This window comes from Quercus robur, chromosome 2 (assembly GCF_932294415.1).
Source record: "Quercus robur chromosome 2, dhQueRobu3.1, whole genome shotgun sequence".
In the NCBI taxonomy this organism is placed as follows: Eukaryota; Viridiplantae; Streptophyta; class Magnoliopsida; order Fagales; family Fagaceae; genus Quercus; species Quercus robur.
In genome coordinates this window covers 33,078,799-33,104,314 of record NC_065535.1, presented here as the reverse complement: position 1 = coordinate 33,104,314, position 25,516 = coordinate 33,078,799, and the positions used below count along the sequence as shown (strand labels likewise).

The 25,516-nt window shown below is 34.3% G+C and overlaps 3 protein-coding genes and 1 non-coding gene across 4 annotated transcripts; 1 reads left to right on the top strand and 3 right to left on the bottom strand.

Moving 5' to 3' along the window:
- Window positions 1-2,678: 2,678 nt before the first annotated feature.
- On the bottom strand, window positions 2,679-2,750 carry TRNAG-UCC (transfer RNA glycine (anticodon UCC)). The gene has a single exon. It is a non-coding gene; the product is annotated as a tRNA-Gly (tRNA).
- Window positions 2,751-4,256: 1,506 nt separating this feature from the next.
- On the bottom strand, window positions 4,257-6,621 carry LOC126697783 (uncharacterized). The gene is made up of 4 exons (XM_050394886.1): window positions 5,169-6,621; window positions 4,795-4,999; window positions 4,503-4,678; window positions 4,257-4,387 (listed from the first exon to the last, which is right to left on the bottom strand). Exons 1-4 carry the CDS (start codon window positions 6,619-6,621, stop codon window positions 4,257-4,259), a joined length of 1,965 nt encoding a protein of 654 aa, XP_050250843.1.
- A 5,283-nt stretch (window positions 6,622-11,904) lies between these two features.
- Window positions 11,905-18,699, top strand: LOC126713407 (aluminum-activated malate transporter 9-like). The gene is made up of 6 exons (XM_050413160.1): window positions 11,905-12,402; window positions 12,787-12,927; window positions 13,009-13,278; window positions 14,150-14,289; window positions 14,401-14,547; window positions 17,881-18,699. Exons 1-6 carry the CDS (start codon window positions 12,117-12,119, stop codon window positions 18,517-18,519), a joined length of 1,623 nt encoding a protein of 540 aa, XP_050269117.1. The 5' UTR covers window positions 11,905-12,116; the 3' UTR covers window positions 18,520-18,699.
- Window positions 18,700-20,875: 2,176 nt separating this feature from the next.
- Window positions 20,876-24,896, bottom strand: LOC126713406 (uncharacterized). Its single transcript, XM_050413158.1, is given in 3 exon segments — window positions 20,876-21,413; window positions 21,415-23,648; window positions 24,740-24,896. Coding segments are annotated over 2 exon segments (1,992 nt in total). The 5' UTR covers window positions 23,353-23,648; window positions 24,740-24,896; the 3' UTR covers window positions 20,876-21,359.
- Between the last annotated feature and the right edge of the window lie 620 nt (window positions 24,897-25,516).

Here is a 25,516-nt window from a genome sequence, read left to right as displayed (position 1 = left end):
AATCGACTTTTATGTATATTTTTAAGTAAAACTTGACATTAGCAATATTGAATTCCACTTAAATTTTCAAAAAAATTTAAGTGGCAAAATATGTATAGAACTCGACATTACTAATGTTGAATTCCACCTATAACTCGATTTTATTAAAATTGAGTTTCAAGAACAGGAACATTTTGCTAAATAGTTTGTAAATTAAGGGCAAATGCCCATTTTGCCCCTTCATTGTGTGTAAATAAGGCTTTCATATTCTCCTTTTTTTTTTTTTTTTTTTTGGTTACTTGAAGAATTCCTGTTAAATTGTATCTTGAACACAGATTTGCCTACAACCAATTAGCAAAGTCTTAATTGGGGGAAAATATTGTTTCAAAGACAACGATTCATTTGTGCCTCTAAACCTTTCGATTCTTGTGTTCTTTCTATTGTTTATCTCATATTCCCCAACACTGTTTACTGAACTGACATGTCAAAGTTAAGCATCAAAAACATTAACTTAATTGAGTATTTGAATAAGAGGTAGATTACTTTACTAAATACATTTCATTCGTTTTTTTTTGTTTTTTTTTTTTCCCTTCTAATTAATTACTTAAAAACACCCTATAAAAGTTCCTTTAGAATTAAGTATTTCCCCTTCATTAATTAGTACAAAAATAAGGATTGTACAATAGGATTCTTCTTTCTAGTAACCACTGACCTCATATTATTGAAAGGACAAAACTTAGATATAGTATCTTAGGTGTTGTTCTTTAAGTTCTCTTCTTAAGATTCAGTCATGCGGCTACCTAACTTAAAAATACACTTCCATCCCATGAGAAAAAATCCACATGGTAGAATCTTAAAAGGAGAACCTAAGGAACAACACCTAAGTACTGTACCTAAGTCTTGCTCTTATTGAAAAATACATTTGACTTGTGGAGTTGAGAGTCTATGATAAACAGCGCCTCTCATCCTTCCTTCTCTCAAAGTAAAGGCTTTACTTAGGATGAGTTTGGTTTAGCTTTTTAAAATTGGGCTTTTGAAAAAAAATGGGGTTTTTAAAAAGTGTAGTATGAAAAAGTGCTTTTGAAAAAACTGTTAAAAAGTGCTTTTTGAAAAAGCTGAGTGTTTGGCTAGCACTTATAAAAGTGGCGGTTTGAGTGGTAAATTACCAAAAAGGACAATGTATATATAAAGTATTGTGAAGGTATTGTGAAAATACTTTCTAAAAAATTATTCTAAAAGTGCTTTCAAAGTTTCTAAAAAAATTATTTTTTTCTCACCAATATTAACTAATAATAACCTACCACTTAAAATTTATTGTGAAAATATTGTAAAAATATTATGATAGCATTTCTCATTCTTTATTTTATTTTCCCTTATTTCTTTACTTTTTTTTCATCCATATTTCTTTCTTTTTTTTCCCCTCTTTTTTTCTCCTCCACACACGTACTCTTCTCTTTTCTTTTCTTTTTTCCTTCTTTCCTCTTTTTTTCCCTACCACTTCCTCCAGTGCAGAGCTCTCTTTCTTTTTCTTTTTTTCTTCTTCCTTTCTCTCTTTTCTCTTACCACTTCATCTGCAAGTTTCTTTCCCTCTATCCCATCAAAACACACAAACTTATAACTCTGTTTCACATCCTCTAAACTATTACTTCATCAAAGGGGAAAGGGTGAGAATTGAGAAAGATCAACGATGACGGAGTTCAACGATGACTGAGAAACCCAAAGAAAATGCAACTAGGTGAAAGGTCAGGGGACAAGGAATCCCGCTTCTGCGGCGTAGAGACTGAGTTCAACGATGACATGCCTTTGCTCTTGTCTCACAATCTCTTTTCCGATGGCTTCGACTTCGTCGTCGCTACTCTGGTTTGTATAATCGCCCATAGAGACGAAGTTCAAACTATTACTGCAAGGGATTGATTTTTTTTTTTTTTTTTTACTTAGCTGATTTGGGAATTTGTTATAGATTTTTTTGTGTTTGAATTTGGAAATTTGTTATTGAATTGAACCTGGGTTTTCAATAAAATGTGAAGGGCAATTTGGTGATTTCCTTAACTGACTTCCTTCGCTGAATTGAACTTGGGTTTTCAACAATTTTTTTTTCCTTAGCTAATCTCTTTTGGGTTTTCAATAAAATGTGAAGGGCAATTTGGTAACCTCACAGCTCCATTGGCAGAACGTGCTTTCTCTTCACATTTGCAAAACGCAACTTTTTTTGAAAAGTTGCTTTTTAGACACCACCAAATGCATATATTATATTTATAGTTTCAAAAAGTGTTTTTTGGGTTGGGAAAGCTGAAACAAACAGGCACTTAGTGTTGAATTTCAAGCTTTTTCTTTTTTTCTTTTTTTTTTCAGCATATAATAGAATGGCAACAAAATTTCATAATGCTTTTTCTCACATCTCACTTAATCTATGTGTAAAATGAAAGCAAGGAAGGGATGACCCACAAACCTGTCAAGCCAGCAATGTGTCTAGGTATTCTGAAACAACCATTTGAATACAACTTGTTAAATTGTTGCTTACTAGTTTGAAGGTTAGTTTGTTTCTCACAAAAAAAGGGTTAGAAAGTCATTTTTGTTTGTCATTGCTCTTTCAGTTCAGTGAGTTCACCACCCATTCATTTAGGAAAACACACATGCATGAATGATGAATTTCCGAGTCACACGGCCCTTGTAGACCAAAAGTGTAAAACTGTAAAAAATGCGTTTGCCGGGAGTCGAACCCGGGTCTATTGCTTGGAAGGCAATTATCCTAACCGTTGGACTACAAACGCTAGGTAATGCTTAATGGTTTCAAGCGTTTTATTATTATCTCTTCACATCCTAACTGTCTTTCCAATTCTTTTTTTTTTTTTTTTTTTTTTTTTTTTTTTTTTTTTTTTTTATAATTTTTAGTTTTTTATCTTTTAAATATTTTTCCGACCTGTTTATTTTAGTAAGGAAGTCATGGAGTACCTGAGAGGCAGCATGGAACTACGCCCCTTTGATTTATTGATAATTTTCTAGCTTGCTATAGTTCAATAAGGATTTCATTTAATTCCTTCAATGTATTCTCAAAAAACGAAAATCCTTCAATGGACCATCAAGAAATGGTTGAGACTGTGAGGGGAAGCAACCAATAAGTTTTTCTTGTCATCTTGTATCACCCAGTTGATTTACATTATTCTTCGATATTTAAGAAAATTTTACACAATTACCAAACAAATACTATATGTTATAAGATATAAAACATGTGACCTCTGCTGCTGCAAGTGTTAGAAAGAATTGTAAAAGTCACTACTTATAATATTCCATGTACCTAAATTGATGATGGTGAAGGTGGGAGGTGGACCATTTGCATCTCAAAAAGTCGTTCAGTTTTTGGAGTTCAGAATCGTTGAGATTCAACTTTAGTCACTTGGGCATCCAATTGCACAATATGTAGATTATGGTTTTATAGCTTGTGATATTTCAAGTGCAAAAAAATTTTATCCTAAAAGCATGGTTTTCAAACCTGGACCGTTCATTGAACCGTAAAAGGGAGATGTTCAAGATTTTTAAGGTCGAACCGAGGTCGAACCAAGGTCGAACCGTGATGATGTTATAATTAATTTAATAATTATTTTAAATATATATAAAAACATTAAATTAATAAAAAAATATAAAAATTAACTAAAATAGTCTAATTTACTTTCAAGACAACCAACAGACATACACAAATGCATTCACAGGCTGAGAAAAAGGCAAAGCTTAGTAAATTACTAGTTTGAAGTATCTATATATAATATATTCATCTTCATAGCCCTAGCTAGATCTCAAGAGAGTGGGCTTGCAATGAAATCTTCATCCAAGTACTTTCATGCACATGCATTACAGGTATATCCAGATTCCAGCTCAGACATGCACAAGCTACAAAGTACTATTACTGCTTCTATTACAAAAGCACAAAAAGACCTTACTCTTACTAATTAACTATACTAACACAAAGGTAAATCATGCATAACTAATAATTAATTAAGCAACCATAGATAGAATACTGGTACTAGTGCTGCTTCTATTACCAAAATTCACACCCCAATGTAGTCCATAAAACTTAAAAGTACAAAGTAAAAATGCATAAACAAGCCTCCAAGTTACAGTACACAACTACACATTGTTTCTTACAAAAATACATAAAACTTATTTCTAAAAAACAATAATAAAACTTCAAACTCCAAGTTACACACTGTCTTACAAAAAGACATAGAAATCATATCTAAAATACAAAATAGAACTTCAAAGTTCAAACAGAATTATTATGATCATAAATCATCAATGTCATGAAAGTTATCATGCTCGTCATCATTCCCTGGAAATCCAGGAGGAGGGCCAATAGATTGTCCAAATGTTCCCAAATCAATTCCTTCAACCTCACTGCTATCATCTATAGATTCTACACACAAGTTTGAATAAAATAAAAAGAAAAATTATTATAATGTTTATACAAGTTTGAAAAAAATAAAAGAAAAATCGCTATAGGTTATCAAATTGTTTACATATAAACTAACCTTCAATACTAGAAGAAGCCTCTACATTTGCTGGATATGCACCCTCTTCATAAATTGCATTCTCCAACTCTTCATAATTAAGATATGGGTCTTCCTCTTCCACAAATACCCAAAAATCAGTTTTGTCGATACTTGCATAATCAATGGGGTCAAAATTAAACTTTTTGTTGTAAAGCCTGCATAAAATGTCATGCTCATTATTGGAATTTGAACATAATTAGTAACTAACAATTACATTATATAAATGACTTCTTAAAAATTAATATAATGACAAAATATAGCATTTAGTTACCTATGTCTCAATTGCAAGTTATGATTAACAAATACAAGATCATTGAGCCTTTGATGCTCCAACCTATTTCTCCTCTTAGAATGTATTTGGTCAAATAAACTCCAACAATGCTCACATCCAGAAGAGGCGGAAGTTTGGCTAAGGATTCTAATTGCCAATTTTTGCAAGTTTGGAGCATCAGCACCCCACAACTTCCACCATTCATCTGATTTTCATAACACAACGTAATCTAATATTAATCAACATAAACAAACAAACTTTCAATTGAATAATCACTTCAGTTATTCTAATTATAGTGACAAAACTAACTTTCAACATGAACAAAAAAAACTAAGATTTGTTTATAGTATTAAAGTAAACTAATTACTTCTCACCTGGATGAGTGGTCTTGCTTGTTGACAATGCAAGATCTCTATCAAAGCTCCCAATACGGTCTCGAAAATATTGGGTTTCCTTAATTACCTTTTCTTGATCATTATCATATTTTGTCCCAATGCAGTCCAAAATAGCCATATTTACTACTGGTTTCCAACAAAAATTCTCCTCATCATATTGAAAAGCGGGATTTAACCAATATGCAGCAGCATGAAGATCTTTACGCAAATGCTTGTCCCAATGGTTTTTTATAATTGAGGTGTATGGCTTATACAAGTGCTTCTTCATTCGGAAGATCTTCTTGATTCCCAACCGTGCTCTATGCATGCCTTCATACACATATCCTATTGCAGGCCTTTGATCAGAATCAACAATCCGTAACAAACAAATGAGTGGCGATGAAATCTTGACAAGAACATTAATATCATCCCAAAAAGAATTATCCAAAATGATAGAAACTACTTCTTTTGTCTTTGACTCTCTTGCCAATCTATTGTCCACAAAGAACTTGCTAGTCACTAAGGCTTGCAAGTCATGCTTATGCACATGAAGGCTTCCAAATGAAAGGAAAGTAGTAGCAAATCTTGTTGCTCCTGCACGTACAATATCTGTCCAACCAGGTCTCTTCCTCAACCAAGCAATCAAAGCTACATGATTATAAATAAAAACTGTAACTTTGGTTGCACGATTTTTTAGTCTCTCCACATGAGGCATGTCTCCCATATCCTGCAACACAAGATTCAGGCAATGTGCTGCACAAGGAGACCAACTAATAGTTTTATACTTTTCACACAACAATTTACCAGCAGATACATAATTGGAAGCATTATCAGTAACCATGTGAACTATGTTTTTTGGACCAACCCATATAACTACATCATCAAACAATTTAAACAAGTTTCTGGTATTCTTCACAATATCTGAGGCATCAACTAATTTTACAAATACCATTCCCCTAGGACAATAAACAAGGAAATTAATCAATGACCTATGTCTAGTATCTGTCCAACCATCAGCCATAAGTGTACATCCAACTTCTGTCCAATGCCTACGTTGTGACTCAACCAACAACTGAACTTCTTTCTTATTATCCCTCAACAAAGGGACTCGTACAACATGATAAGATGGACCTTTGTAACCAGGACCAGCAGCAGCTACGACATCAATCATCATTTGATAGTACACTGAATTCACTACATTAAAAGGAATGCAATTGTCATACAGAAACCTTGCAATAGCCATATCAGCTTGCCTCACCCTTTCTTTGCTTTGGAACACACTTTTAAGACCAGGTTGAGCTCCTGGAGTAGTTCTTGGAGCAAAGTAATTATCCACTGGCTTTGTACCCTTTCTTTTACCTAAAACAGGTTTTTTAGGCAACCCACTACTAAATACTTCTTGAACATCATCATCTTCTTGCATATCACTATTTGTGGAAGGCACACTAAACATTTATTCTTGACGTTGTTTCTCAGCTTTTTTCTTCAACTCAAACTTCTTCACATATTCCAACATTTGGTATCTCACATCATGAGAAACCTTTTTACACGATCCAATATCACCTTTTATCCCCGCAAGGTGTTTTTTCATCCTATTAATACCCCCACCTTTATATGTTTGCCTACAATACACACATGTAAAAGTATTCCGTCCCTTCTCATCCGACCCAAGGCTAAAATGTTCCCAAGCCGGATCAACCTTTTCCCTTACTCTTGAGCTAGACTCCATTACATTGGAATCAACTTCATGTGATGGAGTAGACCCGGTCCTGTTTCCATTTTAATCTAAAAGACTAAATAGCCAGTCAAACACGCATAGACCCATCAATTTTTGAAATACAGATATTCAAAGAACCACAACTTCATACACATTAAAACACTACCAACCATAAAAAAGAGTAAAGACACTACAAATTAAAACATAACAACAGACTCTATCCACATAAATACACCATCTAATGTCAATCAATTCTATTCCAATTCATAAAATATAAATTGACATAAAAGAAAGAAGAATTAAAAAGGATAAAGCTTCCACAGATAAATCTCAGTAAGCTTAAATAAAATAAATCAGCGGTATGTTACATAGACAACAAAGCTACGACTCCTAAACTGAAAACAACTCACAGTAGGATACATGACAGAAAGGAAAATTTTATTGTAATTATTGATTGCTCTAAAATTAATAAATTTCCATTTTCAACAAAGAGTTAAATGTTATACGCAACGAAGCAACAATGCAAGAACTCTGCCGATAAACTATGAACTTCTAGATGTAATTATGGATTCCTCTAAAATTAACAAATTCCCTTTTTCAACAATGTTTTTAAATGCTAAAGACATCAAAGCAAGAATGCCAGAACTACAAAGACATCCTAATCTTGTGACGAGACTGCATTAATAGTTAGGAAGCAACTTATACCGCTAACAACATATATGGACTAAGATCAGCAACAGGACCAACAAGTTCTTCTCACTCGCATCAAATAAAAATTTTGCACACTAATTCATAATCAAGTTTGTAACAAATTTGCACACTAATACAAAAAATTTGCACACTAATTCATAATTTATTGAAGGATACAAAAATTTATTTTTCAAAAAAAAAAAAAAGAATTATCCAATTTTATGAATGAAAAATGAAATGTATTAATGGAATTAAAGAAGAAGAAAATGGAAATGACCTCTTCAATAGCCTCTTCTCAAAGAGAGGCAGAGAGTGAGCTGCGACGGCTGAGCTGCGATGAGCGTGAGAGAGAGGCAGAGAGTGATGAGTGACGGCTGAGCTGCGATGAGCGACGGCTGAGCTGCGATGAGCGTGAGAGAGAGGTAGAGAGTGGGCTGCGACGGCTGAGCTGCGACAAGCGTGAGAGAGAGGCAGAGAGTGAGCTGTGATCTTGGCTGAGCTGCGATCTAGGCTGAGCTACGACAGGGATGAGGGAGAGAGGCAGAGACGAGAGAGTGGGCTGAGCTGCGACGGCGACGAGGGAGAGAGGCAGAGATGAGAGAGTGATTGAGAGAGTGAGGAAGAGGTAGAGAGTGAGGGACTGAGGGTTTCATTTAAGGGAATCAGGGTTATTCAATCAGAATGCCCAAACGACGCCGTATTAGGGGGAAAAAATATTTAAAAAAAAAAAAATGGACGAAACGGCGCCATTTTAAGCTAAAACAAGGCAGCCCGTTTGAACCATCCGGACCGGTCACGGTTCACAGAACCGGACGGTCGGACCGCAGTCCGGACGGTTCCATGCTTTTTTCGCATGGAACAGTTCTTCACCTTAAATGGACCGTAGATGTGAACGGTTTGAGGGTTTTACGGTCTGACCGTATGGTCCGGTCCGGATTTAAATTCCATGCCTAAAAGTTTGGAATTATTGGACCCATTTTGGAATTATTAACTCGAGAAAATGTTACCTTAAGTAGCCGTTACACATATTCGTTAAGGCGAAAATGAAACTTATTAAGTCGAAGTCTATTGCCTTAAAGAGTTGAAAATTCTGTTTTTCTTCCCTTTTTTTACAATAAAAAACTAAGGACTTCATCCATTAGAAATTCTATCGAGTGAACTGAAGCATTGACTTGATTTGCGTTTTACAACAAGAGAATCATGATCCATATCTCATATTTTGCTTTTTCAGTAGCCAAAAGAAAATTACTATTACATATGTTATCCTTTCTGGTAGTACAGGGACCAACCATAACTCAACTTTTTTTCTTTCTTTCTTTTTGAACATAAGAATGTGATTTCTTTATTTAATGGATTTGGTGTCTCGAGTGGATGGGGAAACCTAATACATAGAATCATCTTCATTTCAAGTGAAGTGGACTTCATTTTCTGCCATAATTTGACGCAACTTCAAAAGCAGGAATAATTTTACCTTCACACATAAACATATATAGTAACAAACAAATTGTGGTTTTCCACCAAAGGAATCATGCAATGAATGAAATATAGAAGTATTATGAAGAGTTTAAGATATATTGGTAAGCTAAGATGTATCCAGAAATTAAGTTGTAAGAACATATTCTTTGGCAGACAGATTAATTTCTTTCTAGGGAAAGCTAGCCTCAGGTGGCAGAATCCGCTTCTTATTTCGTCCATAGATAAAGTGATTTCCTACGGTTTCCTTTTTACTCTTTTAAATGATAGTATAATTGAAATGCATGTGTATTCATTTCAATGACTCGAATTTTTTTTTAAAAGTGCAATATTACAGAACCGTAGGAAAAAATGCTTTTTTTTTTTTGTTGCTTAAAAAAAAAAAAAAAAAAAAAAAAAAAAAAACTCATGAGTGTGATTACGGTCGCCAATTCATTTAAACCCTACTCATAAATAACGTGGACTCCACCTAATTAATCGCAGGATTTATCATAACTCGAAGAATTCCTACCACTAGACTACGTACGTGCCTGGTCCATACAAAAAAAAGGGTTAGATGGAATCATCCTGACAAAAATATGTTCAATTGAGCTCCACCACGTAATAACATTTTTGGCATCACCACTGATTTTGAAATTATTGAGATCATGGTTTCCACTGGAAGCCATAAGCTAAGCACCACATAAGCGTCACACTTGGTCAAAAGTTTTGTCCCTTATGTAATCACCACTTCTATTATAACTCATTCTCTTTTGGAAAAACACTCAATTTATCATCTCTTTTTCCCTCGAATATATTCCTCACCCAGTCATCCTGATCTCATGTTACTGTATAACAATCCTTCAAAAAATAACTTTTTTTTTATTCTTTTGGTCACACAAATGCTTATGAAAATGTGTTAAAAAAAAAAGAAAAAAGAAAAAAAGAGAGAGAATATAAATGTGCAATCTATCAATCATTAATAAATGGGAAAATTCCGGGCATTTGTTCCTCTTCATATAAAGACCAAGCTAATCAAAATTAATACTTGTAATAATATACTAAGAATAAGAATGTAACTACATGAGAATAATGTGATTATTTGAACATCTTTTAGGCAGTGGCGGAGGCAGAATTTTAGTCTAGAGGGGGCAAAATTAAAAGATGATATTAAAAGTGAAATTAATCTAAAAAATATTAACCAACAATAATAACAAAATAAATAAATAGTTGTAAGCAAATATGAATATATTTCATATTATTAAAATAAATAAACAAAAATAACCAATTCATAGCTACTAAAAAATTTATAAACTGATGGAGTAAGAATGTGATTAGTGTTACTTAAAAAATATAATGAATAAATGTTAGAAATTATTTTTTGTGATTGGTGACATGCCAATTTGTAAGATATAAGTAGTAAAATTTGTAATATCTCTAGCATCATTCAAGAATAAAATGCTGTGAAACGTATCATAAATATTAAAAATGGTGTAAATAATGATATAAAATAAAAAATAAAAAATAAAAAATAGTGAAATAGGTGCAAGTTGCAGTAGGACAAGACAAAAGCAATGGTTTGGTGACTTTCAACCAAGTAGAAGTCTTTTTTTCAATTTTTTTTCCTCCATGTCAGAATGTAACTACTTTAGACTACTATTACTAAAAAATTTCAAGAGAAGTTAGGGGGGGCAGGTGCCCCCCCTCGCCCCCCTCTGGCTCTGCCAGTGCTTTTAGGAATAGTAGTGTGTTTGGGAAAAGCTTTTTTGTTTTATGTCAGGGTTTTCTTGTTGTTAATAATCTAACTTTTAGATTTTTATTTTTATTTTAAATAAGCTAGTTTTTAATTTTTTGTCACACATTTAACATAAAAGTTACAAAAAATATATTTTTGCAAATAAACTACTATGAATAAGTTGTTCCTAAATGCACTCCTAGATGAAGACATAAAAGCATTTAAATCATTATGTATAACAGGTAGATACCTTAGAATTTTGTATTAGAGAAAAGAGAGACCATGCATGGTATGCTAAAATCATAGATGTGATAAGGATAGAAATTGGAGAACAGCCAAAAGAGAATTCTGATGATGACAAATTAAGAGAGAAGAATTCTTTAATGTGATTATTTAAACAACTTGTTCATCTCTTATAGACAACCAACGATGGAGGCAGAGAGCAGTCTTAGTCAAAATGAAATATTCCTAATGTAGAGGCTTTCCCTATCTAAGGAGTTCCATGCTTTATGTCCCAAAAATTCTTATCTCTTTACCCATTGCCTTATCTGTTTAATTTTAAGGTACTCTCTAACTAAAAATGAGAAATAATGCTGTAGCCAAATGGCTTGGATATGCTGATTAGTATAATAAATAAATCAAGTCTGAATGTCAATGGCATCAAATCATCAACTTGGAACCTCAATTCTAAAACAAGTAAGATAACTTTTGGGCTAATTTTAGTATTTTGTTTAAATAGTTCAACAATTACAAACATATTTGGTTTGACATTATTCTTGGCCACCCATCCTAATATTTTTCAGTCTTTCTTGTATGCTTCTTAGCAATAACCACATAGATTTCTCATTTCTCAATAGTTTCATTAATTATTATCACTATCACAAAGCTATCACCATTATTGCTGTTATTACCATGCACCATCAACATGCATGGTGAAAATATTTTGGAAGAGCAAACGTGACGATTGAAAATTGCATGATCAAAGCAGATTTAGCTAGATTCTAATTCTCTATCCCAGCTGCATTATTGAGGTTAAGCATCTTCTTATCCTGAGGATTTAGCTTCATTTTCTCTTCTATTATTGTCGTATTATTCTATTTCTCTGTATATCATATCCTGACTACACATACTTTTCTTCCCCTAGTTGCACCAACAACTTAGTTCCAACCTCACCTTTAAATCATTCCCTCAATCTTAGAACATTCACACCGCAAATCAGCTACCATACACTTCAGTTTATCACACCCCTCTAGCTCCAATCACCCTCATCTGATTTAACTCTCACCTTGACAATACGGAGAATTTGAAGCAAGGGGCTTTAGCAGAGTTGGAAAAGGTATTATCTCACTGGAGAATGAATGGGAAAAAGGGGAATTGCTGCATTCAGATCAATATCCCTTCATCGGCCACCAAAGCTGGCAAGAAGTCCGGTGGGAATGGCTTCTCATGTAAGGCCTGGATTTGGGATGTATGGGAGTTTTGCAAAGAAGACAGCAACAGGGTGCTATTCTCATTCAAAGTTGGCCTAGCTGTTCTTCTTGTATCTTTGCTTATACTATTCGAAGCACCTTATGAAGTATTTGGCACCAACATCATCTGGTCTATCCTTACGGTTGCCATCATGTTCGAATATACAGTCGGTATGTATATGCATGTATACACATCTATGTTTTTTTTTCCATTAACAAACTACTTGGTTTTTGAAAAGCCTAAGTTACATGCACCCATGCATGCATCAATATATGTATTTTTGGGTAAACACATTGGTTATGAAAGTATGAAGAAAATTTCTGTATTTTTATTTCAAATATTATTGGTAATAGAAAAAGGAATAAAACAAACATGATTGGATTGATGATGGAAGAGAATTCTGGGTCTTGGACAGTGATACGATTGATGATAAAGAAAGAGAATTCTACGTTAACAACAGAAAAAGGGATTGATCAAAAATGGTCATTCTAGGCACAAAGTAATTTAACAAATTAATCTTTCATTGCTTATTGTATGGTTGTGAATTTGTTAAGGTGCAACATTCAATCGAGGATTCAACCGGGCACTTGGAAGCTTGCTTGCTGGAATTTTGGCTATTATTGTTGCTCAGTTTGCCATACGTGCTGGCCGGATTGCTGAGCCTTTTATAATTGGCGCCAGCATTTTTCTGATTGGTATATATTCTCTCCAAATTCTTCAAACCTAATGAAATTAAATGCTTTGTTAATAAATATTTTAACTAAACTTTCATGCAGGGACTCTTACATCATTCATAAAACAATGGCCATCATTTGTGCCATATGAGTACGGATTCAGGGTCGTACTTTTCACCTTCTGCTTGATCATCGTTTCTGGTTACCGCGTGGGAAACCCAATTAAGACTTCCATGGATCGCCTCTACTCAATAGCCATTGGAGGGTTTGTAGCTGTGTTTGTGAATGTGCTTGTTTTTCCTATGTGGGCAGGAGAGCAGTTACACCAGGAGCTAGTCAAAGGTTTCAATGCAGTGGCTGACTCACTTGAAGGTAATACCGTAATAGTACTGCATAAATATTCTCTAATAATCGTTTTTCTCCACTATTTTACATTAATATCCACAGTTGCCGTTGCCGACACTTAAAAACAAGAAAATAAGTATAAGGGTCCGTTTGGATACAGCTGAAAACTGAAAACTAAAAACTGAAAAACACTGTAGTAAAATAATTTTTAAATGTATAAATAGTATCGTGGGACCCATTTTTAATGAAAAAGTTGTTAAAAAGTGAAATTTGTGGGTTCGTGAACAGTACACGAGACCCACATATGACTGAAAATATGTTGAAAAGTCAAACTTTTCGGCAAAAAAAAAAAAAAAAAAAAAAAAACAAAGAAGAAGGCAGAAACGCAAACGCGTCTGGGAAGCGCAAAACGCGCTTCCCAAACGCACTCTAAATAAACAATTGTAAAAAATACGAGTGTAAAAGTATATATAAAGACCCTAATATGAGAATCCTTATAAATACAAAACCTTGGAAGCATGGATACCAATAGGATGACATGGGATACATGGAAATGATAATTCTTTTAAAAAATTAGGACATTCATATTTATATTTTTTTAAAATATTTTTTTAATAAAAATTTATATTTTTTCCTCTATTTACACAAAATACGATTTTAGGAGAGTGTCACCGACCACATGCATGTTTCCAACATGGATTCTCTTAGAATTTTGAATTGTAGTGCAAAACAAATTAATTAAAACGCTAATCAAATAATACGTGGAAGTTTAAAGCTTGCAATTTCAAATATCAACCCAAATGGGTTTGGACTCGGCTTCCTTTATGTCCAACATGATTTTCAAACATGTGTGTAATTTATATTCATAAAAATGATATAAAATTGTCATCTATCTCAGAATGTGTGAAGAAATATTTAGAAGATGAGGAATCAGAGCATCCAGAATTCACAAAAAATGTCATGGATGACTTTCCAGATGAACCTGCTTACAAGAAATGCCGAACCACCCTGAACTCCGCAGCAAAACTAGAGTCCTTGGTACTAATTATTTTTAAATTAATACATGATTTTCTTAACCACCTTTCAAATAGTTTCAATCAAATTCAAGTATTAACAATAATTATGATTATTGCATGTTGCAATTACAAGGCTGGTGCAGCAAAATGGGAGCCACCACATGGGAGGTTCAGACACTTCTTCTATCCATGGTCAGAATACGTGAAAGTTGGAGCAGTTTTACGATACTGTGCTTATGAGGTTATGGCTCTTCATGGTGTTCTACACTCTGAAATTCAGGTATTCCTGCCTCTCCCTGTGCATGCAAGCAAACTTGTGCAGAATCGAATGTGCATATTTATATATATGCAAAGTTAATTATGTGCAAATATTCCTGCTTATTTGCATGTAGGTGCTCTCTTTTTTAAAAGAGTTTATTTTCAGATTATTTGGCAATATTTTAAAGTTTAATTTTTATTTAAATACAATTGTATTTTACTTAAACTTATTTTTTAAGTACATCGAGTTCTTGGGTTCACTAGTAAAGACTTTTTTAATCCATTATTAGGAATAAATTCTAGATTCCACCATATATATCTTTTTTTTTTAAAACCCAAATTAATTTCATTTAATTAAGAATTGTTATTTTGGTTTTACAATTACATGCCTATTTATTGGCTTTATTAATTTCTAAGTATTAGAAAATTTAAAAAAAAAATGATAAAATTATTATAGATTTTGCTATAAAAACTTAGAAATTGACATGAAAATGAATATAATTAACGTTATTTTATCAACATAATAAATAAGTATTATTCAATTACCTTTTTGTGATTTGTAACAAATTAATTTGTAAGGTTTGTATAATAAAATTTATACTATTCATAGCATTACTCAATTAACTATAATCATTCTTTTTCAGTTTTAAAAGCGGCAGCTCTAATACTATAATAAAGTATACATATGGAAAAGTTGTTTACACTGCAAGCACTTGAACCTAACATAATTAAGTTTGGGCCCCTCCAAGATTAGGTTTTGACTATAAAATCCTAAAACAACTAAAAATAAAGAAATAAAATGCAAAATTCTATATACATATATATTGAAAATTACATAAAATTGAAAAAGCAAAAGGCAGAAATTGACCTATATTCTTTATCACAACAATAATCATACGAATATCCACATACCACTCAACAGAATCAAAACCTTTTCAACAACTTTGTATATATAAATTCTAGAAAATAAGGAATCTATGCAAAATCAAAGATATTGATATAGAATTTCAGAGCAAGCGAATAGTTCAAAGGGATATGGAGAAGGTAACGTCAGGGAATCAAACAGTTTGGAATTATACGATGTGTTTGTTCTCTAAGAATTGGTGTTCATTTTAGGGGAAGAGAATACACGAATAATGGGTCGTTGGGTAAGTGCCAAAAGAGAATAATCTATTCGTTTATTCATTCCAGGAAAACCATTTTTTTTTTTAAGATTATAGTAGGCATTTATTCTTTGTTCTCAAATCTCAAATCTCAATACCAATTGCACTATTGCCACATAACATGCATACCTATGAAGATTCCTATGACCTGGTTCATAGCAAGTTCCTTTATCAAAAGAATAAAAAATTAATTATATGTATCTATTTATCTCTGTATTTATATCTATATAAAATATAGAAGGATAAATATACAAATTAAATACAGAAACGGAAATAGAGATAGTTTTTTTTTTTTTGAGAAAGATGAAATAGAGATAGTTTAATAGCTCATATTAGGCCACATGAGCTATGCTAGCTTTGCAGAACTATTTTGGAGATTTTTTTTTTATTCCGAATTATGAAGTAATAGTTTTAACAATCTCACTAATTATATCAAATTCATCTCAAACTTGGTATAAGCAAAGAGTTCCAATTAATTTTATTTAACCCAAAAGCTTCATACACCCTTTTGAATAAATGTTGTAATAATTTTTAATCTCTCTCTCTCTCTCTCTCTATTATCTTTTCCTTTTTTTCAATCTATTATTGAAAATATTATTTAATTTTATCTTTGAAATTTTTATCATGGTTCATTACAAAATAAAATATGACTATGGTATAAAAAATTACCAAGGTTTTTTTGTTAATACTGTAACCTTGGTATCTTTATACTATAATACTAAACAGAAATTTAATCATTCTTTTTGCTTAGTTATAGATAAGTAAGTAATGCAGTGTTTGATTTAGAGAATCTAATATGCATTTGAAACCTCGATTCCTAGAAATGTAGGCATGGGAACATAGATACCAAGAATATATGCCTCTAACTAGTTCGTTTAGGGATTTGTTTAGTTCGTATGGCATTAAACACGGGTATAGTTATCACTTTAAAAGAAATAACTTTCTTGAGTGACGGAAATATTGATACCCACCTTGATAGAATTCACTAACCTCAAAATAGGAATCCAATAGCCTATGACTATTTGGATTCATCTGAATTCCCTTGACTTATTTGCAATGACACATGATCAGAATGTTTAGGAATCCTGTCCAGATTCATAATTTTAGAAGATTACCTCAAACCAAACTATTATTAACACATTTTTATCATATTCTTCGTAGGCGGCTTTGCTAACATATAGGATAGTTACATATGAAGGATTCTCTTTTAACTTCATAAATAGTGTGCACATAATGTATTTTAGTCTAAATTATGAAAATAAATAAATAAATAATAATGAGGGCTATGAAGTGTGTGTGTATATATATATATATATATATATAATAAAAAAGAAGAAGAAACCCAAGCAATGTAAGGACTACTCGTACTAGGAGTAGGGGTATAACAAAATTAGCATGATTATATTTGCAGAACTCCCGTATAATCTCAGAAATGTCTAGATCTGCCACATAGGTGGTTGTAAAAGACACAGTAGCTATATATATGCATTGCTTGGACAAAGAATTCTAACAGAACAGAGTCCAGAACAAAATTTTCAGCTCAAAATGGTAGTCGATTGGGTCGATCTAGGAAACATGAGAGATTGTTAGAGCCAACATATTGTCTAGGGCGCATCTGTATGTATGTATGTTTTATATATATAATGCAAGGGCCATTAAAAAGAAAGAAATATAAAGCTTCATAGTTGTAAGGCCATGCTGTGCTATATCTCATAATTATATACTATTCAATTAATGGAAAAATTTGCTAAAAAGTGAAAAGTTCACCACCTTTTGACTATGCATTCTAGTATAGCCAATCTTAGCCAAGTTGAGTAAATGGCCAGGCCTATAACAGAATTTAGGAGGAAACTGTTCATTATAATCCCAATTAAAACATCCTAATGTGTATAATCATGAAATTATTTAATTGTCTACAAACTGAAGAGAACAAATTAGATGACAAAAAAAAATAGAAATGACGAACTCTGATTAGTTTGTTGAAGATTCATAGTCAATCTTAAAATTTTGGAACTAAAACTTGATTGTTGTTGTTATTCATTGAAGAGAATAAACCAGAAGGACTGTACTTTTTTTTTTTGAGGAAGAAGGACTGTAGTTAGTAGTCACTAATAAAGCTCAAAACTGTACTAACATTTGTGTCAATTATGTCTTATTTAATAAAATTAAGACACCTTCTTCATGGGTTTCAGGCACCGTACAATCTCCGAAGCACATTCGGGTCTGAAATCCGAGAGGCCGCAAACCAGGCTGCAAAACTGGTAAAGAGCTTAGGCGAAGACATACGAGTCATGAAACGAAGCCAAAAAAACCCTTTAATAAAAAAAGTTCACAGCTCAACAGAGAAACTCCAACGAGCCATAGATACTCACTCTTACCTCCTCACATCCATTAGTGAGACACCAGATACTTTTTCCAGGCCATCATTACCTAGTAAGCTCTCTTTGAGTTTGTCATCCACACCCTATGACTTCTCAAGCCAGTTGGCCAATCTTGACAGCAACAACCAAGAAAAAGATTCAAATCCCACAACCCAAAACATTCCCCTAGGGACTCTCCCACTGCCAAGGACTGAGTCTTATCATGAAACAATGAGGAAGCATTCAAGAAGGCTGCATTCATGGCCATCTAGAGAGGTTGATGCTTTTGAAGAAGAGGGAAGTTCTAATACAGACCTATTGCCCAGGATGGCTGCATTGGAGAGCACTGCAGCATTGTCACTAGCCACCTTTACTTCCTTGCTTATTGAGTTTGTGGCTAGGGTTGATCACTTGGTTGAGGTTGTTGATAAGCTTTCTAAGATGGCCAAGTTCAAGCATGAAGTGTCGTAGATTAATGGAGAGGGGTCTACATATACAGATTTTGATATGGATGGGAATAATGTAACAAACCTAATGAAAAAAAAAAAAAAAAAAGATTAAATCCCCTTACAGGATAAGAGAGTTTGGACTCCAAAAAAAAAAGGTGTTTTGATTGTCTTGAGCCGTAAATAAAGTTCTAAATTTATTCTATGTTCTTTAGGAATCAGATATTCATATGCAACATTTAGCTAAAGTGATGAAACATAACATTACTTAAATTACCACAATTAATACTTCATAATGTTTTTAATGGAGAAAATATGATTTAAATCTCATTGTAATTATCGAACTTATCAACAACGAAAAAAAAAAAGAATATATATATATATATATATATATAGATACACACTTACCACCGCATACCTTGGTGTGATGGATACTCCACAAGTATAAGTGCTTGTGGAGTGTGGGGGGTAAGGGTCGGGATTCAAGTCTCCAGAGGAGCTTCACACACATATATACTTAGATTCTTGTATTAAAAAAAACACACACACACACTTGAAAGCACCATAAGAGCGAGTGGAAAAAAATGGGCCCTTTAGACTTGAGCTGGGAACCTTTAGCCAACTCAATATTCCCAAGCCCAAATATAAGTATGTCACTGGGCTTTATTCCAAATTTTCAAACCAAAGCCCAGAAATTATAAAGAACCTGCAGCTCCTTTTTACCATGTTTTGTGACAGTCAGTCAAAAAAAAACATGTTTTGTGACAGCATATTGTAATTTGATGCTCGTATGAAAAAAGTTGAAATTTTGTGTCCAACTATTACTCTTTTTTATAATTATTTGGAAAGACCTAGACTTGGGTAATGTAATAGAGCTATTTTGTCTCTAACAATAATACTCATTTTACAATTCTTTGCCAAAAAAAAAAAAAAAACTAGACTTGGGTAATGTAATAGGCATAGAGCTCTAGCTCGAATATGTGATCTGTTTTTGTGTGCACTGCCGCCCACCTAGCACAAAAGACAATTATGGCAAACACAACATTATGGGCCAAAGGCAAAGCCGTACACAATACAAACATGTGAGGTCAAGATAGTAATCAGTAATTTGAGCAAAAGCCGAAATCTTTAGAAACAATTTGAACCTTTGAATGTTGAGTTTTAACTTATATTAAGTCTTCCAACTCTTGAGTACTTATGGAAGGCTATGTCTAAATGGGAAAATTCTTAAGTATTTGGTGGATTTTATCATAAATTTAATAAATGGACTCCATTATGAATGTCAAAAGAAGAAACACTATTTTCCGTATTTCGAGATTACTTGAGAATTATTTATCTAAATTATACTCATCATTTAGTGCCCATTGGGCATCCCGAAGGGTCACCTTCCTGGTTCATCAAAAAAAAAAAGGGTCATCAAAAAAAAAAAAGGGTCACCTTCTTGATTCATCAAAAAAAAAAGGGTCACCTTCCTAATACGACTGCAGTTCTGACGCAAAAGGGGACAGGGAAAAAAAATCCCGTGATTTGATGCAAAAAGCAATATAAAAATCAACTCACAAATCTGACCGACATGTAACGTTCATTGTTTTCTACATATTCTACAGCAAGAAATGTCCTTAGTAACATGTTAAAAGTTCGCAAAAAAGGTGGGGAAAAGTTAACAAGTTTGAGTTGAGTTACGTTTCTTTAATATATATGTAATTAAATTTTGTAAAGACAAAGAAAGATCCTCATATATACATGATATACGTAGATGTTAGTGTGCATTTGTCATCAACTTATTTAACTTTTTAATTGATTCTGTTTAGATACTGTTTATTGCTGAAAATTGAAAACACTATAGCAAAATAATTTTTAAATGTGTGAATAGTACCCTGAGACCCAGTTTTAAAGAAAAATTTGTTGAAATCCGTACTTGTGGGTCCAATGAACAGTATACGGGACCCACACAAAAAGACGCAGACACGCACGTCTGCTGTTTTCAGTGCAATCCAAACATACACTTAAAACATGTTGCTAAACTTACTTAGTTTATAACTTGTGCTAAAGTATACTTGTAAGTTTATTACTAATGCTAAAGTATACTTGTACTTGTGAGAAAATGTGAGATTTTAAAAATTATTCCCCCAATTTTAATCATTACTTATGATTTGGTTCTTACCCTTTTCTCACAACATAAGTAGCCTTTGTTGTTGCAATTTCGATTCTGGCTTTACCAACACTAGGGTATCATATTATTTATTTACCTAAACCCTCACAATTCAGCTTAAGGTCTCAATGAATTCTTCCTGCTGGACAAGGATTGCCCTTGAATGCAAAAGTTATTGGCAATACAGAAACAAATTTTATTTTTTATTTAAATGCACAGATCAAAGGACTTCATTGAAATAGACCAACAATAACATTAGGGGGCACCAACACTAATTTTCAGATGTCTACAACTTCTTGCTGGATCAATGCAGCATCCGACCGCTAATTAATTCAATTGGACTAAACCACCAAGAAGTGCTGCAACAGGAAATATGATCCCAGTAAAAGCTTTATTACAACCACATCTGACAAACTGACCAAACTTACAGGTAGTAACCTGTATTCACAAAACCTGCTGGACAGATGAAAATATAAATATTTACAGGAAAGAACACCAAAGACCTGACTCGAAATGCCAACTATCTCCCAACTTGATATCCCCAACTGTTACTGAAGGATGTCAAAGCATTTTACGGGTTCTCTCCATTTGAACCAATGAATGAGAACTACTTCTAATTATCAAACCACTGAACAAACTAAAAGCAAAGGACATATACTGGAGCAACTCTGACCAATGACCAAAGACCATATTGAGGACGGAGAGAAATGGCCTTACATCCATCCATGAGGCATCATGTAAGTTTTCGTTGGCTCAGATGAAGCACCGACTTACACCTTTACTGCTGCTTGAGCCAATCCCAGAACTGCCTGTCAGCATTGCCATCAGGCTTCCCCCATGCACCCTACCTTCTGGAAGAAATACTGGCGCTGGTATATTCAAATCAGTTCTCCCTGCCGAAGTCACAACACTGCTCCCCATCTTCACAACATCGACATTCATATCCTCAGTGATGACCTCTTTCATCTTCTCTGGTTGGCTAAGCTTAGGATCCTGAACCATAAGTCCCAGGTTAATACCTCCATGAACCCTCTTATCCTGCACCAGGCCACTGTGAAGAGCACAGAGACCTGTCTTCCCCCTGGCAAATGAGTTACAAGGACCACCAGGTTGGTTCCCAAATTCTGTTCCAGGATGGCCCCAAGAACACCTCTTTCCACCACCATGTGCCTTGCAAAAATCGGTACTGCCTTGTGCACTTTTGCCACACCCTTCAAACTTGCATCTCTTTCCACCACCATGACGAACACAATAATCTGTCCTTCCCCTTGCACTCTTCGTGCACTCAGACACAGCACACCTCTTACCACCCCCATGTGCCACACAGAAGTTGGTCCCTCCATGCACACTCTTTGTACAAACTCCACCACCTTGGAATGCACACCTTTTCCCTCCACCATGGCCCTTACAGAAAGACGTGCTCCCCTCAGCGCCCTTGGTGCACCCTGGAAACGTACACCGTTTCCCTCCACCATGTGCCTTGCAAAACATTGTGCTCCCTTGAGCCCCTTTTGTGCATCCTGTAGCTTGGCATCGGCGGCCACCTCCATGTGAGATGCAAAGACCTGAGAGGCCTTCTGCACTTTTTGTGCAATTTTCTTTTTGACATCTCTTGCCACCACCATGCCGGATGCACAATCCTGATTTCCCCCTGGCAGCTCGAGTGCACCCGTCACGACTGCATCTCCGGCCACCACCATGGGCAATACAGAAATCCGTGCGCCCTTCAGCACTCTTTGTGCACCCAAGGTGTTCACATCGTCGACCACCCCCATGAGCCTTGCAGTAAACGGTCCGACCCTCAGCCCCCTTGGGGCAGCCAGCTCGCTGGCACCTCCTACCACCACCATGAGATATACAACGCCCGGAAGCACCTCGGGCTCCCTTTCCACATCCCTCAACTTGACATGTCTTAGAACTACTGCTACGATGTTGTGACTGTTGCTGCTGTGTTATCCCAGAAGTACAGGTGACTGAGCTTTTTGGTGTTGTTAATACACTAGATGAGAAGTCTTGAAGAATAGGAGTTGGATCAATTTTTTGGGTAGCCTGGTTGATAGAGAAGCTAACCCCTGTGTTCATTGAAGTCTGCAATGGCGGCAAGATAAGCCCATGTTTCCAACGACATGATGTTGATCCTTCATCCGCATTTTGGGCCAAATCAACAATTGGTGGCATCTCAATGCCCCTTTGAAATGGAGTTGAACCTGGAGAGACAGTAGTTATGTCGGATTCAGATAGCCCAGTGGAGAGACTTAACTCTAAGTCAACCTTGAGTGGCAATTCCAGAGCTTTTGAAGTTGAAGTGGAAGGTTTTTTTGGACTGGGTACCTTCTCACCACCAAGATGGAGCGAGAAGTCCAATTCAATATCCATTGAGGACTCCTCATCTGTTTCTTTTGCTGAAGACATTGTGGTGCAACCAGTTGCTGAACTCCCCTTACTGTCTGAGGAACTTGTTGCATGGCCAAGACCAAGAGACAATGAAGAGCCAACTTGCTGGCCCATGGATCCATCTATCAAACCCCACTTCCTTTTGACTCCTTTTGCTGCGGACATGTCAGAAATAGAAGAACCAGGGAAATCAAGCCGTAAAACGGTATCCGTACTATATTCAGCTCCAGCTCCCCCAACTTGCACTGGGTTTCCCAAAATCTTGAATGCATTTGAAGTATAATTGAACCCTAAGTTCTGGAACCTGGCCATGAAATAATAGATGGATATTTACAAAGAGTCAATGCTACCAAACCTAATATTAGTTGCAACAGAACAGTCTGCCTGTCTTCTGGGATGAAGAAAATTAACTACAAAACTAGGATAAACTAGGGTTAGATGTCTCAAAATGAGTCCATCCCACCCCCGCTAACAAATCCTGATGTGTCATGCCGATCCATTTCCTGAAGTAGAAATATAACCCGAAATTAACTGATCAGTTGGAACAAGTGAAGGTGAATTCGATTATATTTGACTTCTTCACAATAACATTTTGGTAGTCAAGCATCCTGAAAATTAGATCAAACTGTTAGCTCAAGAAATTGTAACTGATTGTCACTATCAAAAACATCAGTTACTTAAGGATACAATCTGGCCTTCCCCAGGTTCAGATAGTCAAATTCTGAACATTCTACAATTCCATATAATTAAAAGAAAAAATCAGAGAACTTCAAGGGGAAACAAAATCAGAGAACTTCAGATTCCTTAAAACGACCAACAAAATCTAAGTAAATTATCATAACACATGTATTGAATACACTGCATTTAACTTGAATCTCCGCAAATCCAAGGAGAACCCCAAAAACAAACATCTCAACAGAAACTAATATGTTCAAACTCTTTCTGGTTGATAAAAAAAATATAACCCAAAAAAAAATCCTAAATTTTCAAATCATATAAGCATCATTACCTAAATCCCAGAATAAATACAGGCATTAGACTCAGTAGGCTGAGTTGCTCATTACTCATAATCTATTTTCCCTAGCACAGGATTCTCAGTGGCCAAACAAAAAGGGAAAATTTACATTAAATCACTATAGAGATCAACATAATCATAATTAAAAAAAAAAAAAAATTGAAATCTGTAGAGAACATTGTTATCATATTTAGGGAAATCAAACACGGACCCACATATCCAAAAAACAGAATACAATCTACAAAATTTAATAAATGCTTCAAAAGTCTAAAGATATATAATAATTTATATAAGAAATTAGCAGATTTATAATAAAAACATGCAAAACCTCAATTCAACTGAACTGTTCAGAATCTACGAAACTGTTTACAGCTAAAGTTTAAAGCAAAAAGATTATTAAAAAATGAAAAGATAAAATTTTGTCTGCAGATTCATCAAATGTAATGAAAAAGATTAAATAATTTGGGGGAAAAGGAATTTAAGAAAAATAAAAACTAAAGCAAAGAGTGGAAATCACCAGCTCAAAAGCGCTAATTAAGCTCTGATTGGTTGTTGAGAATCCCCAAGAACACAAAAGGAAACCCAGAATTTGATGGAGATTTTGTATACTTTAAAGAAATTCAGCTCAAACAAAGTTCAAAAAAACAAAAACAGAAACAAAGGATTTGTTATTCTATTATTTACCTAGCGATTCTCACACAGCTTGAAGGAGAAACGAACCAGAGAATACTCCGAAAACAAAGAGGGAGAGAAAGACAGAGACAGATTCCTTAAAACGACGTAGTTTTCGAACACAGAGAGAGAGAATTCTAAAGCTAAAAAAGCATACAAAGGACTGAGACTCCAAATTTATTATTAAAATTTAAAACCACAAATACTAAAAACTTAAAAGCAAAAACATAAACATAAACATAAACATAAAAATTGAGAGTTTACCTTAAAAAAAACAAAGAAGTTGTTTTTGTTTTAGGATTTCGGATTGGTTTTTGATGAGGTGATTTATGCGAGGGCTAGGGCAACAACAAAGAGAGGCGCCGGCACGAACATAAGAAACGAGGCGAAGAGAGAAAGAGAGAGAAATGATAAAAAACGAATTGATAGGTCGGAGACTACGCGTGTTTTAGAAAATAAAAGAGAGCACGTTTTAGAAAAAACAAAAACCAAAAAAAAACAAAAAACAAAATAAAAAATAAATAAAAAATAAAAAATAAAAAATAAAAAATAAAAAATAAAAAAGAAAAGTAAATAGTACTAGTATTATTGTACCTTTAAACTCTCTCACTGTGGGTCTCTGTCTATGAAGCAAAAATCATAAACCACGGTTTACAATTTATACAACTATTTACCTCTGATTTTTGGTTGGTACGCTTGCTGCTGCGTCATGTCTAGGCATTTGTTTTTTTGGTGAGGGAAACACGCTGTAACTACCATATACGTTACAACGTGCTAGATACTATTTTC

Excerpts from the sequence above, each read along its gene's own strand:
- LOC126697783 (XM_050394886.1), bottom strand. The coding sequence starts at position 6,621 with ATGTTTAGTGTGCCTTCCACAAATAGTGATATGCAAGAAGATGATGAT. Across the intron at positions 4,679-4,794 it reads AACTTGCAATTGAGACATAG|GCTTTACAACAAAAAGTTTA; the intron begins GTAACTAAATGC and ends CATTTTATGCAG. Across the intron at positions 4,388-4,502 it reads GGCTTCTTCTAGTATTGAAG|AATCTATAGATGATAGCAGT; the intron begins GTTAGTTTATAT and ends ACTTGTGTGTAG.
- LOC126713407 (XM_050413160.1), top strand. The coding sequence starts at position 12,117 with ATGAATGGGAAAAAGGGGAATTGCTGCATTCAGATCAATATCCCTTCA. Across the intron at positions 12,928-13,008 it reads CGCCAGCATTTTTCTGATTG|GGACTCTTACATCATTCATA; the intron begins GTATATATTCTC and ends ACTTTCATGCAG. Across the intron at positions 14,548-17,880 it reads TTCTACACTCTGAAATTCAG|GCACCGTACAATCTCCGAAG; the intron begins GTATTCCTGCCT and ends CATGGGTTTCAG.